The 13,257-nt window shown below is 59.2% G+C and overlaps 1 protein-coding gene across 1 annotated transcript in view; it reads left to right on the forward strand.

Annotated features, from left to right (window-relative positions):
- The window catches only part of CCDC33 (coiled-coil domain containing 33), a 44,681-nt gene that overhangs the window by 30,212 nt on the left and 1,212 nt on the right, over nucleotides 1–13,257 (forward strand). Inside the window, exons 13-19 of the mRNA XM_027802796.2 lie at nucleotides 375–500; nucleotides 10,628–10,734; nucleotides 11,056–11,214; nucleotides 11,879–12,318; nucleotides 12,432–12,520; nucleotides 12,747–12,878; nucleotides 13,082–13,154. Of these exons, the coding sequence (XP_027658597.1) occupies nucleotides 375–500; nucleotides 10,628–10,734; nucleotides 11,056–11,214; nucleotides 11,879–12,318; nucleotides 12,432–12,520; nucleotides 12,747–12,878; nucleotides 13,082–13,154 (1,126 nt within the window). The remainder of the gene's footprint in view (nucleotides 1–374; nucleotides 501–10,627; nucleotides 10,735–11,055; nucleotides 11,215–11,878; nucleotides 12,319–12,431; nucleotides 12,521–12,746; nucleotides 12,879–13,081; nucleotides 13,155–13,257) is intronic.

Consider the following 13,257-nt stretch of genomic DNA (forward strand, 5'->3'; position numbering starts at 1 on the left):
CCACAGGGCCTGGGCACCCACCTCCTGCCCTCCCAGGGACGGGGAGAGACAGGCTGAGGGGGGCACAGAGCTGCCATTTCCACCATCACAGGCTTCAGTGTGAAGGACAGCATCCTCCTCCTTGCCTTGTCAGCCAGGCACTGGTTCACCCCAGGGACTCCCTCCCTGCCCAAAGCTCCCCTCGCACTTCGCAAAGGTGACATGAGTGTGGCCAACCCACAGCTCTGTCCCATCACGCCAGTCCTGGGGACATACTGGAGACTTGGGTGGTGGGGCAGGAGACATGCAGTGGGGGTGGCTCAGTCCAGGTGCCCCCTCCTTGCCCCTGCCACCCCATCCATCCATCATCCAGACCATTATCTCTCCCTTCCCAGAGACCAGCAGCGTTCCTGCCCCTGTCGGGCAGCGGTGCCCTGCCCAGCCTGGAGCCCACCACCGCCAGCATGCTCAGGAGGGGCGAGGAGCTGCCGCCAGCCCCTGTGCAGCCATTTTATTGCCAGGTAAGAAGCAGCCAGCGATGGCATGCTGGCACCCTGCCCGCTGCATCACCCTGCCAGCCCCCGAGAAGGCACACACTCTGCCTCCTAACAGTGAAAATCTGGCATAGATCCCACATTTTAATCTCCCAATCTATGCACTGCTGGGAGGGACGGGTTTTATCTGCAGCCTGGTTGTAACAATAATTTCTTGTGTTGTGCCCATGGAGGAGCCTTTCTGGCAGTGCCCACATCCCCAGTGCCCAGCTGTTTCAGGGTGGCACAGGGGCTGGAGGGGGGACAGCATCCCATCACCTTGCTGGTGGCAGTGCTTACTGGAGCAGCCTGGATGCACCAGCTTCGATCTAATTGCTCAATCCCAAATCCATTTAGCAAATTCTCTCCTATTACCACTGCATTATGCTGGAGACCCCAGGCACCTCCAAGCTCATACCTTTTGGCTCCAGGAAAAAAAAGAAAAGGCAGCTGTTCTCCTCCTCCAGCCTTTGTACCGATAAATGGAGCCCTTGGATGAATTTAAACCCAGCCCTCCTGGTCCTAATATCTTCCTGTACTTTAAGCCATCTGGCTTTAAAAATAACAGGTCGTTAAACCCCAATTCTGCTTATTAAATAGCTGGGAGGGAAGGGGTGGAGGGGCCCTGTGCTGCCCCAAAGCCCGGTTATTTCCCCCTCAGCAGATGACCTGCAACCCAATCCCTTTTCTCCCTACGATTCAGGCTGCAAAGCAAGAAGAAAATTAACAATAAAATAACAACCATAAAAAATAGAGAAAAGCTATTTGTTTTTCCTCCAGCTGTTTTAATTCCTCCAATCCACTGAGCTTTATTACTTCCCTTTCCGTGGCTGTGCCGGCTGCTTTATGCCCAGCCTAATAGAAACCTGGAATGGGTCACGCGGAGGTGGGTACCGCAGCACGGCTGAAATGCGGTGAGGATGCGAAGTCCAAATTTGATGGAGCCCTGGGCTCCAGAGAAGCCCCACCACCCTTCAGACCTGTGCAGGACCCAGCCCTGGCATTACTACATGGTCTATGCGACGTGTTTTCACCCCCAGCTTTGCCACTTGTGTGTGCTGATGCCCCGAGCAGCCTCAAGCCCAGCTGGCTGTATCCTCACAGCAGCACCCCTGGGTCGGCAGGTGAGGGCGGGTGGGAATTGGTCTTGAGGATGCTTCCAGCATCCAGTTTTAAAGCCTGAGTGGGGCAGTGGCCCAGAAAGGGTTTGCACAAGCCTTGGGCACCCCTGCCCTGCCTAAACATCTTTTTGTTCTGGCTAAAAATTCTAGAAAGCGTTGCTGGTAGGATTATTATTTCCCCCCCCCCCAACCTTTGACAGCCGTTTTCTTTCTTTTGCTTGTTTCTCCCTCCTAAAGCACAAATTATTTTCACTCCACTTGCATTGCAGTGTGGGGAATTTGCTTGGAAAGCCCTGGAAAGCCCATCTCCTGACAGCCCCGGGAATCAGGGCTGACACCCTACTAATGGAGCGTGCGTGCAGGAGGGAGCTGGGACATGACAGCCCCCCCGGCAGTGGGGTCTAGGGGGGTCTGGGGGGGAGCACTCTGCTGATCACAGCCCTGTCACTTCTTCCCACTCTGCTCTGGCTGATCAAACCCGGATCCCGGTCCCTACCCTGCGGCTTTAGAGGTCCTGCTCCAGATCTGCTTGTTAATGCCTTCATTAAAAAAGGGCGGGGGGGGGGGGGGGGCGGGGAGAGGAAAACAAAGCAATGAGGAATATTATCAGAGATGGGGTAAACTTGCCCTGCCCTGGTCCCACGGAGGCAGAAAAGCCTCTGCGCAGGTTTGTGCTGGGACATGAGCCCCCCCTCGGGCTTATCAAGGTCTGAGACTGATCTCTGCTGGATGAGCATTCTGACCTTAGGCCGAGGTTTACACCGGGCTCAGCCGCACCGCACCGTGTTTTCCTACCCTTGTGCCCTCTTGCTAAATAGATTTGTGCCTCTCTTACCAGTCAATGAATAATTTACAAGCAGCACTTAACGATTAGGGGGGCGTTTTCTCCAACCTCTTCAAACATTTGCTTCTTCTTCAAGCCTTTCTCTCCCTGCTCCCATCACCCCTGTTTCCCTGACCTGTCACTGCCGGGGGTTTCACAAGCCAGAGGGTCTCCTGTGGGGCTGGCAGAAGTCAGTGGTTTGAGGTGTTTTTTGCCTTGCTGGCATTTTGTTCCTGGCACTGCACGTGTGCCATCAGCTCTATCGCATGAGAGCCCAGATGTGCAGACTGTCCCCCAAAACCGCACCATGGCATGGCAGAACAGGCAGCTGTGAGGGGGGATCAGGATTTCTTGCTTGGGGCCCCTTTGCAGGACCCATTTCCAGCTGCTGGGTGACCTCCGAGGAAGACAAGGACTCCTGTGGCTGCTGAGCAGGGGGTTCTGCCTCAGCGAGCTGGGAGGGGACCCCCCAGCACAGGCACTGCTGAGCCCAGCAGCTCCGCCAGACTGGTGCCTGCAAAGGTGGCCCACTGGTGGTGGTGGTGGTGGGGGGTGGTTGCGGTGCGGGGGGACAAGGTGCTGTGAGGGAAAATGATGGTGCATGGGGAGAGGGTGCTGCAAGGTGTGAAGGTGCTGCAAGGGCTGAGAGTGCTGCAAGGGGAGAGGGTGCTTTGAGGGGATAGAGGGATGGGAGGGGAGGGGGGGATGGGAGGGAAAATGATACTGCAAGGGGAGAGGGTGCTGCAGGGGATGAAGATGCTGCAGGTGGTTAAGGTGCTGCAGGGGGTTAAGGTGCTGCAGGGGGTGAGGGTGCTAAAGGGTGATGGTGAGCAGGGGTGAAGGTGCTTCAGGGTCAGGGTGTCACAGGGTGAAGGTGCCATAGGGTCAGATTGCTGTAGGCTCAAGGTACCACAGGGTCAGGGTGCCGTGGGGTCAGGGTGTGTGCAGGGTGCTGTGGGCTCAGGGTCAGGGTGCAGTGGGATCATGGTGCCGTGGCTTCATTGTGCTCTGGCTCAGGGTGCTGTGGGATCAGGGTGCTGTGATTCAGGGTGCTGCAGGGTGCTGTGGCTCAGGGTGCTGTGGCTCAGGGTCAGGGTGGTGCAGGGTGCCGTGGCTCAGGGTGCCGTGGCTCAGGGTGCTGTGGCTCAGGGTGCCGTGGCTCAGGGTCAGGGTGGTGCAGGGTGCTGTGGCTCAGGGTGCTGTGGCTCAGGGTGCTGTGGCTCAGGGTCAGGGTGGTGCAGGGTGCTGTGGCGCAGGGTGCTGTGGCTCAGGGTGCTGTGGCTCAGGGTCAGGGTGGTGCAGGGTGCTGTGGCGCAGGGTGCTGTGGCTCAGGGTGCTGTGGCTCAGGGTCAGGGTGGTGCAGGGTGCTGTGGCGCAGGGTGCCGTGGCTCAGGGTGCTGTGGCTCAGGGTCAGGGTGGTGCAGGGTGCTGTGGCGCAGGGTGCCGTGGCTCAGGGTGCTGTGGCTCAGGGTCAGGGTGGTGCAGGGTGCTGTGGCGCAGGGTGCCGTGGCTCAGGGTCAGGGTGGTGCAGGGTGCTGTGGCTCAGGGTGCTGTGGCTCAGGGTCAGGGTGGTGCAGGGTGCCGTGGCTCAGGGTGCTGTGGCTCAGGGTGCTGTGGCTCAGGGTGCCGTGGCTCAGGGTCAGGGTGGTGCAGGGTGCTGTGGCTCAGGGTGCTGTGGCTCAGGGTCAGGGTGGTGCAGGGTGCTGTGGCACAGGGTGCTGTGGCTCAGGGTGCTGTGGCTCAGGGTCAGGGTGGTGCAGGGTGCCGTGGCTCAGGGTGCTGTGGCTCAGGGTGCTGTGGCGCAGGGTGCCGTGGCTCAGGGTGCCGTGGCTCAGGGTGCTGTGGCTCAGGGTCAGGGTGGTGCAGGGTGCTGTGGCACAGGGTGCTGTGGCTCAGGGTGCTGTGGCTCAGGGTCAGGGTGGTGCAGGGTGCTGTGGCTCAGGGTGCTGTGGCTCAGGGTCAGGGTGGTGCAGGGTGCCGTGGCTCAGGGTGCCGTGGCTCAGGGTGCTGTGGCTCAGGGTCAGGGTGGTGCAGGGTGCTGTGGCTCAGGGTGCTGTGGCTCAGGGTCAGGGTGGTGCAGGGTGCCGTGGCTCAGGGTGCCGTGGCTCAGGGTGCTGTGGCTCAGGGTCAGGGTGGTGCAGGGTGCCGTGGCTCAGGGTGCTGTGGCTCAGGGTGCTGTGGCTCAGGGTCAGGGTGGTGCAGGGTGCCGTGGCTCAGGGTGCCGTGGCTCAGGGTGCTGTGGCTCAGGGTCAGGGTGGTGCAGGGTGCTGTGGCGCAGGGTGCTGTGGCTCAGGGTGCTGTGGCTCAGGGTCAGGGTGGTGCAGGGTGCTGTGGCGCAGGGTGCTGTGGCTCAGGGTGCTGTGGCTCAGGGTCAGGGTGGTGCAGGGTGCTGTGGCGCAGGGTGCTGTGAGCCCCCATCCCGCCGGTGCCGCGGCCGTTGCGGTGCGCGGCAGCAGCGCCCCCTGGCGGTGTCTCCGCGCTCCGCCATCCCGCCCGCCGCTGCGCCGCGGCTGCCGGGGGTCCCGCAGCTCCGGGGGGGTCCCGCAGCGCCCTGGGCAGCTGTGCTCGGGCTGGGCTGGGGGTGTCCCACTGCGCCCTGGCCCCGGATGAGGCTCAGTTAGGTTTGCCGGTGAGCTGGACACCCATGGGTGCCCGAGCCCCCACGGCACGAGGCTGGGCACCCCCAGCACACCTGTCATACAGGATTAAGCCCATCAATAAAAGCGACCCATAAATCAGCTGATGTGACCCCACGTTATATTTGTGCCCCTCTTATTTCTCAAGGACATTAAAGATTCAGCAATTTGCTTCCGCTTTTATTTAATTAGCTTTTTGCCCCTTTTATTTAATTAGCCAGCACTCAAAGATCCCGTGCCGAGGGTGGGTCCCCCAGTGTCCCCACTGTGTGACATGGGGGCACGGATGGGGTGCCCTGCATCCAGCATCACAAGGTGGGGAGAGGCCCTTGATGGCATTCAGAGTACGGCAGAAACCTCCCAGCACCCAAATCCAGCCTCAGTCCCCCCAGTCCCTGTTTCCAGCTGGCTGGGCTGGGGAGAGGAAAAGTAGCTGGAAATGTTGTTTTCTTGGAGGCAAGATGAGGCGAGGTGGGATGGTGAAGAGGGGGATAGAGGGGCGAGCGGGTTGCAGGACAGTGGAGGGTGCTGGAGGGGCAGGGACCCAACGGCAGGGGGTTGGGGGTCTGGGGGGGTCTGGGGTTGCAGACGGTCTGAGTGCTGCAGCTGTGCTGCATCGGGGTTTGTTGGTGACCCAGGCTCTGGGCAGCAGTGGGAAACACATCGAGCTTGGTGGGTTTTGCATGTGCTTCTCCCTCTTGGGGCTGCATGGCCATGGGTGGGGCAGTGGGGGGTATGGCCTGGGGCCCCCAGCAGCCAGCCAGAGCAGGGAAAAAAAGAGAAAACTGCTCCAAAATTCTGGGTTTTGTGTGTCTGGGGGTGCATGCATTGGCATGGGTGCGCCCCTGTGTGTCCTGCTCCAACGTAACCCCAGCAGCGCTACTAAACTCTTGGTGAGCGCAGCACAGGAGGGCTCATCCATCCTCACTTAGTGACTTCTCAGCTTTTCCCGGTGCTAATTAACAAAGGATGGGGCCCAACAGCTGGGAGGAGACGCTCAGGGCGGCGGGTGCTGAGGGCAGTGGGTGCTGCACAGCACTGGGTGTTATCAGCCTGGTGGCTTGGGGTGTTGATGGATTTATGCTCGCTGCTGAAATGCAAGGGGGTTTTATCAGCAAATCGAGTCGATACATAAGCAAACGTGAAAATGGATGGCCACCACGCCGGCCATAAACTGCTGCCAGGCCAAGGGCAAGTCACAGCAGCGTCTGTCACTGGGGGGGGGCGGGGGGAAGCTTGGGGGTTAGCCCTCTGCAGCCACTGGTTTTCCAAAGCTAGGGGCTGAGAACGCTTTGAGGGCACTTAAAAAGTGTGGGGTTAGGGGAGGGTATGTAACTCGGGTCCCGTGCACAGGTTTTAAAAGGGATGCTTGGAAAACAGACCCTTTGGGGTGCTGCCAAGTCTCCTGCTGGTACTGGGGTTTTTTGTTGTATTTCTCCACTTCCTCACATCCCCAGCTGCTAGAATTGTGTTTACCTTACACAGATGAGGATGTTTTCCTATGAGGAAAAAAAAAAAACCACAAAGAGCCAGTGGGAACCCAGGGTAACAGTCGCAACCTGTCTCCCTCATTTTTTGATCACAGGAGGGGGCTTTTTTACGCTTGGCCCCAGTTTGCGGTCATGGGTGAGCAGCAGTGGTGGGGGATGCTCTGGCCCATCCTGGGAGGCTCTGCTGACCTTCCCTTCCTCCTTTTCCCTTTGGTCCCCACCACCAGCAGCAGGACATCCCTTTGGGACATTATTCTGGTTGTCCCAGTCCCTCCCAAAAGCAGCCCCGTGCAACGGGATGGGGAGGAAATTGTTTTTCAGGAGCCAAGTGCTGACTCAGCCAGAGTTTGCTCCCAAAAGTCATCTCATCTCTTCCTAGCTGTCGATTTTCTCTTTTTCTCTCTCTCTCTCTTTTTTTTTTCTTTTTTTTTTTTTCCTTCTTTTTCTTTGAGCAAAATAAACCAGCAGCGACTCGCAGAGGAATCACAGTCCCTGCTGGTAGCACAACTGCTTTCTTGAGCCTTATCTTGAAGAAGCAGGCAGGCGGTGGGAGCCCAAGGAGCAGTTGTCCCTACACGGAGCATCCTGCCTCCCCGAGTTACCCGGTGTAATCTAGAGGCTTTTATTTCCTTGTACGACACGATATCAGCAGCCGGCAGCTGGGCCCGGAGCCGGATAGCGATGGTAATCACCCACCCTAAAATCATCATCCTGGTTAGGAAGGGAGCAGAAGATGTGGTGTCTCTATTAAATCGAACTCGGCTCAGATTAAGCGCTTTTCAATGCAATCCAATTAACTCTTAAATTGAATTGTAATGCTTTGGCTAATATACCCCCGTCCCTGCACAGCTCCCCGCCCCCAGCCCATGCATGGGAAGGGAGTTCAGCCTTAGTTTAATCAGATAAAATCCCGCTTATGTGCTGCCTTTCACCGGCTGGTGCATCCTGCCTGGTGTGTGGGCAGTGGGGGGCTAAAGACCCCCCTGTTTCCCCCAGGGGACCGATAAATGCCCCAGGGATTGGGGCTCACCAGGGAAATGCTTTGATTTTGGAAGTAGGGCGGGGGAGGCAGGGAAATGTTGCCCCACATATACATCTTTTCCCCGGGCGTTGTCCAGAGGATGGGTTTGGGTACTGGTGTGTCCCCAGGGAGGGGCTGGGGGCATCCAGGACCTGACATCCCCCCCAGCCCCATCCCGTACCAGTGTCCCAAGGGGATGTGTAAGGTTGATAAGGGCATCAGGCAAAGCAAATAAAGGCGTAGCTATCTCCTGATGGTTTCCTTGTGAGCTTTTGTTCCACAAAAGAGGGAGAAATAGGATTTTTTTTCCCTCTGATCTTCCTAAGCTGCTGCAGCAATTTTTTTTTCCTCAGATATGTAAATCTGAGCTTATCCCATCTTCATAACAATTAAGGAATTGGGCTTAATACTCATCCAGGGACATGTTATTTGTTGAGCTGGAGGGAGATTGTGTTGCGGAAGAGGCTGGTGCTCTGCCAGGGGCTCAAATGCCTCTGTGCTCACAAGTGAAACGAGTTGGCCTGTCCTCAGCCGCTCTCAGGGTGCATTGCTGTCCCCTCCCCGGCCAGGGATGGGGTCAGGCCAGGCCATGCCAATGCAGAACCCTCTGGCACACCTTATTTTTGGCCACTTTCGGACCTTCCAGCCTCCTGTGGCGGTTTATTGCTAGCCCCACTCCCTTGCTTCACTCCATGCTGCTCCGTCTAGAGTCTAGAGATGGATTGATTCCAGCAGTCGAAGCTAATCGGATACATCAAAGCGTCTTGGAGCAATTTGTTAAGTAAATAAATAATAAAAAAAAAAACAAACTTGGCCTAAGCAAATATAGGAAGGAGGGGGGTGGTTTGTCGGGGTGGATGAAAGGCTCTAAAGGCAGAGGAAGCTTCAGAGGCTTGGAAATTATGAGGAAAAAAATTTAAAAATAAATAGTTGAGTGCAAGGAGTTTCAAAGCTTCCATCATTTCAGACGTGGATTCCCAGCCTTTCATCCCAGACCCCTGCGGGAAGGAGAGACGCAGCTATCTCTGGGTGGATGTGAGATAGGAGGTGTAGGGGGAAATGTGTCCAAATACCCTTAACTCTGCACCCATCCCTGGGGACAGCGCCGGGGTGATGCTGCCTGCGGGGAGTGGGACCGCGGGCAGAAAAATGGGGTGGTGGTTATCTGAGCAGCGCTGGGCTGGGACTGAAGGCTGGGTATGGTCTTCCAGCCTCTGCAGGTGTTGTCTGAGCCTAGAAAAGCCATGGGTGAACCCAGCACCTTCCAGCACAGGCAGGGAAAGCAGCTGCCCAGCCTGGGCAAGCCAAATGCAGCCCTGTGCATTATTGATGGAGCAGATAATTGCACACTTCCCACTGGCTCTTTGATGAAAAATTGATGGCACGGGACGAGGTAGCGAGGGGCTCCATCGACTTACACCGGCCTCTTTGTTTCCTAACAAACACCAGAGGAGAGGTGGGTGCGGGATGCTGCAGCGGGTAGGAGGTGCAAGAGCCGCTGCGGGTGCCCTGAAAGGGGGATGGGACTGGGGGAACCAGCTGGGACAGAGCATCCCTAGCCTTAAAATCCTATAAATTCAATCTGGGGATGAAAGTGGGGTTTGATCAGCAAATTATCCTCTGTTCAGGATCAGGCCAAACCCCAAGGCAGAGCTGAAGCCTGATGCCGCCCAGCATCTCCAAGACGTTGGTCCTCAGAAGTTAATTGAGCATTTGAAACATCAGAGAAGTGTGCTGGGAGGGGAGAGCGTTTCCATGCCCGCATCCAAGGCATGGAAATGAGGTGCTGTCACTGCCAGAGCCACCTGGCCGCACTGGGACCCGGTGGTGGCTGCCACCGTCACCTCCCTGGGTCTGCGCTGCTGGGAGCAGGAGATAAGGCAATGGGGACCGAAACGGGGCTGGGGCTGGGGAGGGGGGGCTGGGGGCTGTAAGGGGCTGGTGTCTCAAAGGGAGTGCTTGCAGGCAGGCAGAGCTGCAGGCAGGTGCTGCCCGCTGGGCCCGCTGGCTTTGGAAGGGGCAATGGCACGTGCGATGGTAGGAGGGATGCTAGAGGGGGAGAGATGCGGGTGGCCAGGGCAAGGAGCCGCACAGCCAGCTGCCTGCAGCTGGGATGCACCCGTGTGGGAGCAGCCGGGTGATTTTAGGCACTGAGCTGCTGCAGGGAGGAGCTGCTAAGGGAAGGGTTGTGTTGTAGCAACAGCCACCGGCGTGCCAGGCTGCCAGGAGCCCTTGCACCACCAAAATCCCTTTGCCAGCAGGAAGGGCCTGGGAAAAACAGCTTTTCCTCATGCTACAACCCCCCCAGCATGGCTGTAAGTCCACTGGCCAGCAGCTCAGGTGGTGGCACGGGGATGGGGACGGGATGTTTGTCCGGGGGTGGCTGAGCCGCTGGGAGTTTGTTTGGAGCAGGCAGAGCCTGGCAACCCGCTGGCAGGCAGGGCTGGCTGAGGGGAGCAGGGTGCTGGGGGCACCCCAGGAGCGGGGACAATGCTGTACTACAGACCCTTCTCTGCCACTGTGAGTGGGGGGGGGGGGGGGGGGGGGGCACTGGGCGGGGGTGGGGACGTCGCCCTGTTCCTGGTGTCACCAACAGGAGCTGAGGAGTCAAAGGTCCCTGTCACAGGGACAGTGCCTGGCTGGGGTTGCTTTCAGCCACAACCAAATTTCCTCCCAAGGGTGCATGGGTCAATGGTCCAGCCATGCGATGATGCTCAAAGCCAGGCATTTCTAAGTGTCCCCAGCCTCAGGAGAAGGTCTTCCAGCCCTGCAGCCACAACATGTTACACCCAAACCTCAAAGCGGGGTGTTGGAAGCATCGCAGCCAGTGATTGCGGAGGCTTTTGGGGCAGGGCTGGATCCTGACCCCACACCTGCAGTGCCAAGGGTGTTTTGCTCCAGGTGAAAGCCAGGAACACTGCTCCCAGCCATGGGGAAGGGGCTGAAGGAGCTTGCTGCTCCTCTCAGAGGGCTTTCCCCAGTCTGCTCCTTATCCTCACCCTCTTCTCTGATGTCTCCTGCCAGCTCCACCAAGACAACGTGTCCCTCCCAGGAGCTGACAGCGTGGCCAGCATCCTGCCCGGAAAGCAGCCATTCCCACGTGGGACAGGAGCGCTGGCAGGGGAGCAGAGGTATGGGGACCACACCGGTTTTGCGGCCCCCTCTTGGCTCCTTCTTCTCATCCTCCTTGGGGTGGTTTCCTCCTCCCTCCGTTCTCCCCATGTTTTCCCCAGCAGCTTCTCCTCCTGCCCCACCACTGCTGATCTTTCTCCTCATCTCCTCCAGGCTCCCATCCTTACTGCACCCCCACCCCCACCCAAACTTGCCTTGCCCCCTGGCACCCCATACAGGCTCCTGGCTCCTACAGAGCATTCCTCAGCAAAGGCTTTGCCGGTGTTTCACTCTGGTGGGAGCAGCTGGCCAAGGGTGTCCCCCTGTTCTCTGCTCTGCAGGTCCCAGGAGATCATCAGGGACCCCCAGGAGCTGGTGAGTGCCAGGGGAATGGGAGGAGTAGGGGGCAGCGGGGGCATGGGGGGGACAGCAGTGTCCCTGAGGCAGGTCCTGGCTCCGGTGGGGACCAACGTCCGGCTGCTGTTGGCTCTGTGCTGCCGGTGAGTGAAGGTCTCGGTGGGGGCAGTGCTTGAGTTTGGCTGTAAGGGGCTGCACCCTGGGCACCAACCCAGTCCTGGGTGAACCAGATCCCAGGCAGCTGGGGAGGAGGGGGCTGAGCCTCTGGCTGCACCTGCACCCCCCTTCCCCAAGGCTGTGTGATGCCGCTGCACCCCCTCCCCGCGCCCCAGCCCCGCCGCAGGCCGCTGGCCAAGGCCGTCCCCAAGGCTGGGAGTGGGGGGCCAGGGGAGCTGGAGGCACGCGGCTCCCTCCGGCCAAGGTCCCTGCTGTCGGGATCCTCTCCACAGCCCGGCGTGGCAGGGAGGGATTCAGGAGGGTCTGCCTGGGAAGGTGCAAACCCTTGGGGAATTATTTCCCCCCAGCATCACCCGGCAAGGTGTCGTGCAGCCACACGGGTGCTAAAAAAACCCCAGGCTCATCTGTGTAAACATTCATCCCTCTGTTATTCTTCACCACCTCCCTTCTTCTAAATACCTGCAAAGCCTCGTAAGGCTCAGAGCGTGTGGCTGACCCCCAGCTGCAGCACTGCTGCACCCCATGGTCTTGGGAGAGCTGGTTTTCTTCCCAGGGGGTGGTAGGAAGAGATGGGGAAATGGGGGGGGGGGGGGGGCTGGTGGCTGGAGGGAGAGATGGGGGGGTGGGCAGGAGAAGGTTTGGAGGGACAGGAGAGAAGGATGGATGGATGGAGAAGAGAAGAGAAGGATACATGGATGCATGGATGGATGGGAAGAGGATGGATGGTTGCAAGAGGCAGGGGAAAACCTGGATGTTTCTTAGCTCCTCCATGGTGGGTCTGACTCTCCAAAGAAATACCCTCAGCCGAGCTTCTGGTGCTGGGGAAAGCCCCGGCTGGCCGCGGGGTGCCAGCAGCTCTGCTCTGGGCTGGCAGGAGGCGAGCGGCTACCGACTGGCACTGAAGCGGATGGCAGGGGACCTCCTGTCCCTGCGCCAGCATGTCACCAGCCTAGAGGTGGAGAACGGGCATCTGCGGCGCAGCCTGGCCACACAGGAGGACCTGGGCCACGCTCTGCTCACCGACGTGGACCTGGATGTCATGACCCGGGAGGAGCTGCTAGACAGGCTCAGTGCGTGACAGGGGAGGGGAAGGTGGGAAGTGGGGGACCCCCCTCCCTGTTGCAGCAGAGGGGGCTGCACCATCCCTGGCCAGGTGACAAGGATGTGGCATGGGCTGTTGCAGCCACCCTCAAGCGCAAGCTGGTGGCCAGCACGGCAGAGATGAGGAGACTGAAGGACCGTGTTCAGCAGCTGCAGAATGAGCTGATCCGGGTATGGACAGCGGCAGGAGTGTGCAGGAGCTGCCTGGGAGGGATGGAGTGGGGGTGGAGGAGCAGGGGGGCAGCAGGGAGAGCGTCATGGCACCCCCATAGCCAAGCGAGTGCCTGAAACCCCCGTGACCCCCACCATGAGCCTCTCCCAGCTCTACAAGTGATGCCCTAAGGCTTGAGGCTCAGCGCAGTGGTCCCTGGGGGCTTTTCCCCTTCCTCCCCCCCAGAAAAATGACCGGGAGAAGGAGCTGGTGCTGCTCCAGCGAGCCCACCAGCAGCAGCAGGCTGCGCTGAGGAGGTGCCAGGAGAAGGTGGCCAAGACGAAGGGCTTGGAGGAGACAGTGCGGCAGCAGGAGAAAGTGAGTTGTGGGGCACAAGGTCGGGGTGGGAAGGTCAGCCTGGGGGGGCATGAGGCTCTGTGGAGCAGATGGGACCCTCCGGCCCATCCCACCCCTCCATGAGATCTGCCTGGTCCCAGGACCATGGTGGCTGGGGAGGTGTGATGGTCACCACTGCCTCGTGTTGAGCTGGTGACATGGGAATGGCTCTGCTCGCTCCCAAGGTGATCGAGGTGATGGAGCGGGTGCTGCAGGAGCAGCTCACTGGGACGGGCTTGAGCACTGAGAAGCCATCAGGTGGGTGCAAGCAGAGATGGGGACCCTCGGGGGGGGGGGGGCCTGCTGCATTCCTTTGGCCGTGGGATGGTCTGTGGTGGGGGATCAGAGTTGGTCCTGAGCC

The sequence above is a fragment of the Falco cherrug genome, chromosome 7 (genome assembly GCF_023634085.1).
Source record: "Falco cherrug isolate bFalChe1 chromosome 7, bFalChe1.pri, whole genome shotgun sequence".
Taxonomy (NCBI): Eukaryota; Metazoa; Chordata; class Aves; order Falconiformes; family Falconidae; genus Falco; species Falco cherrug.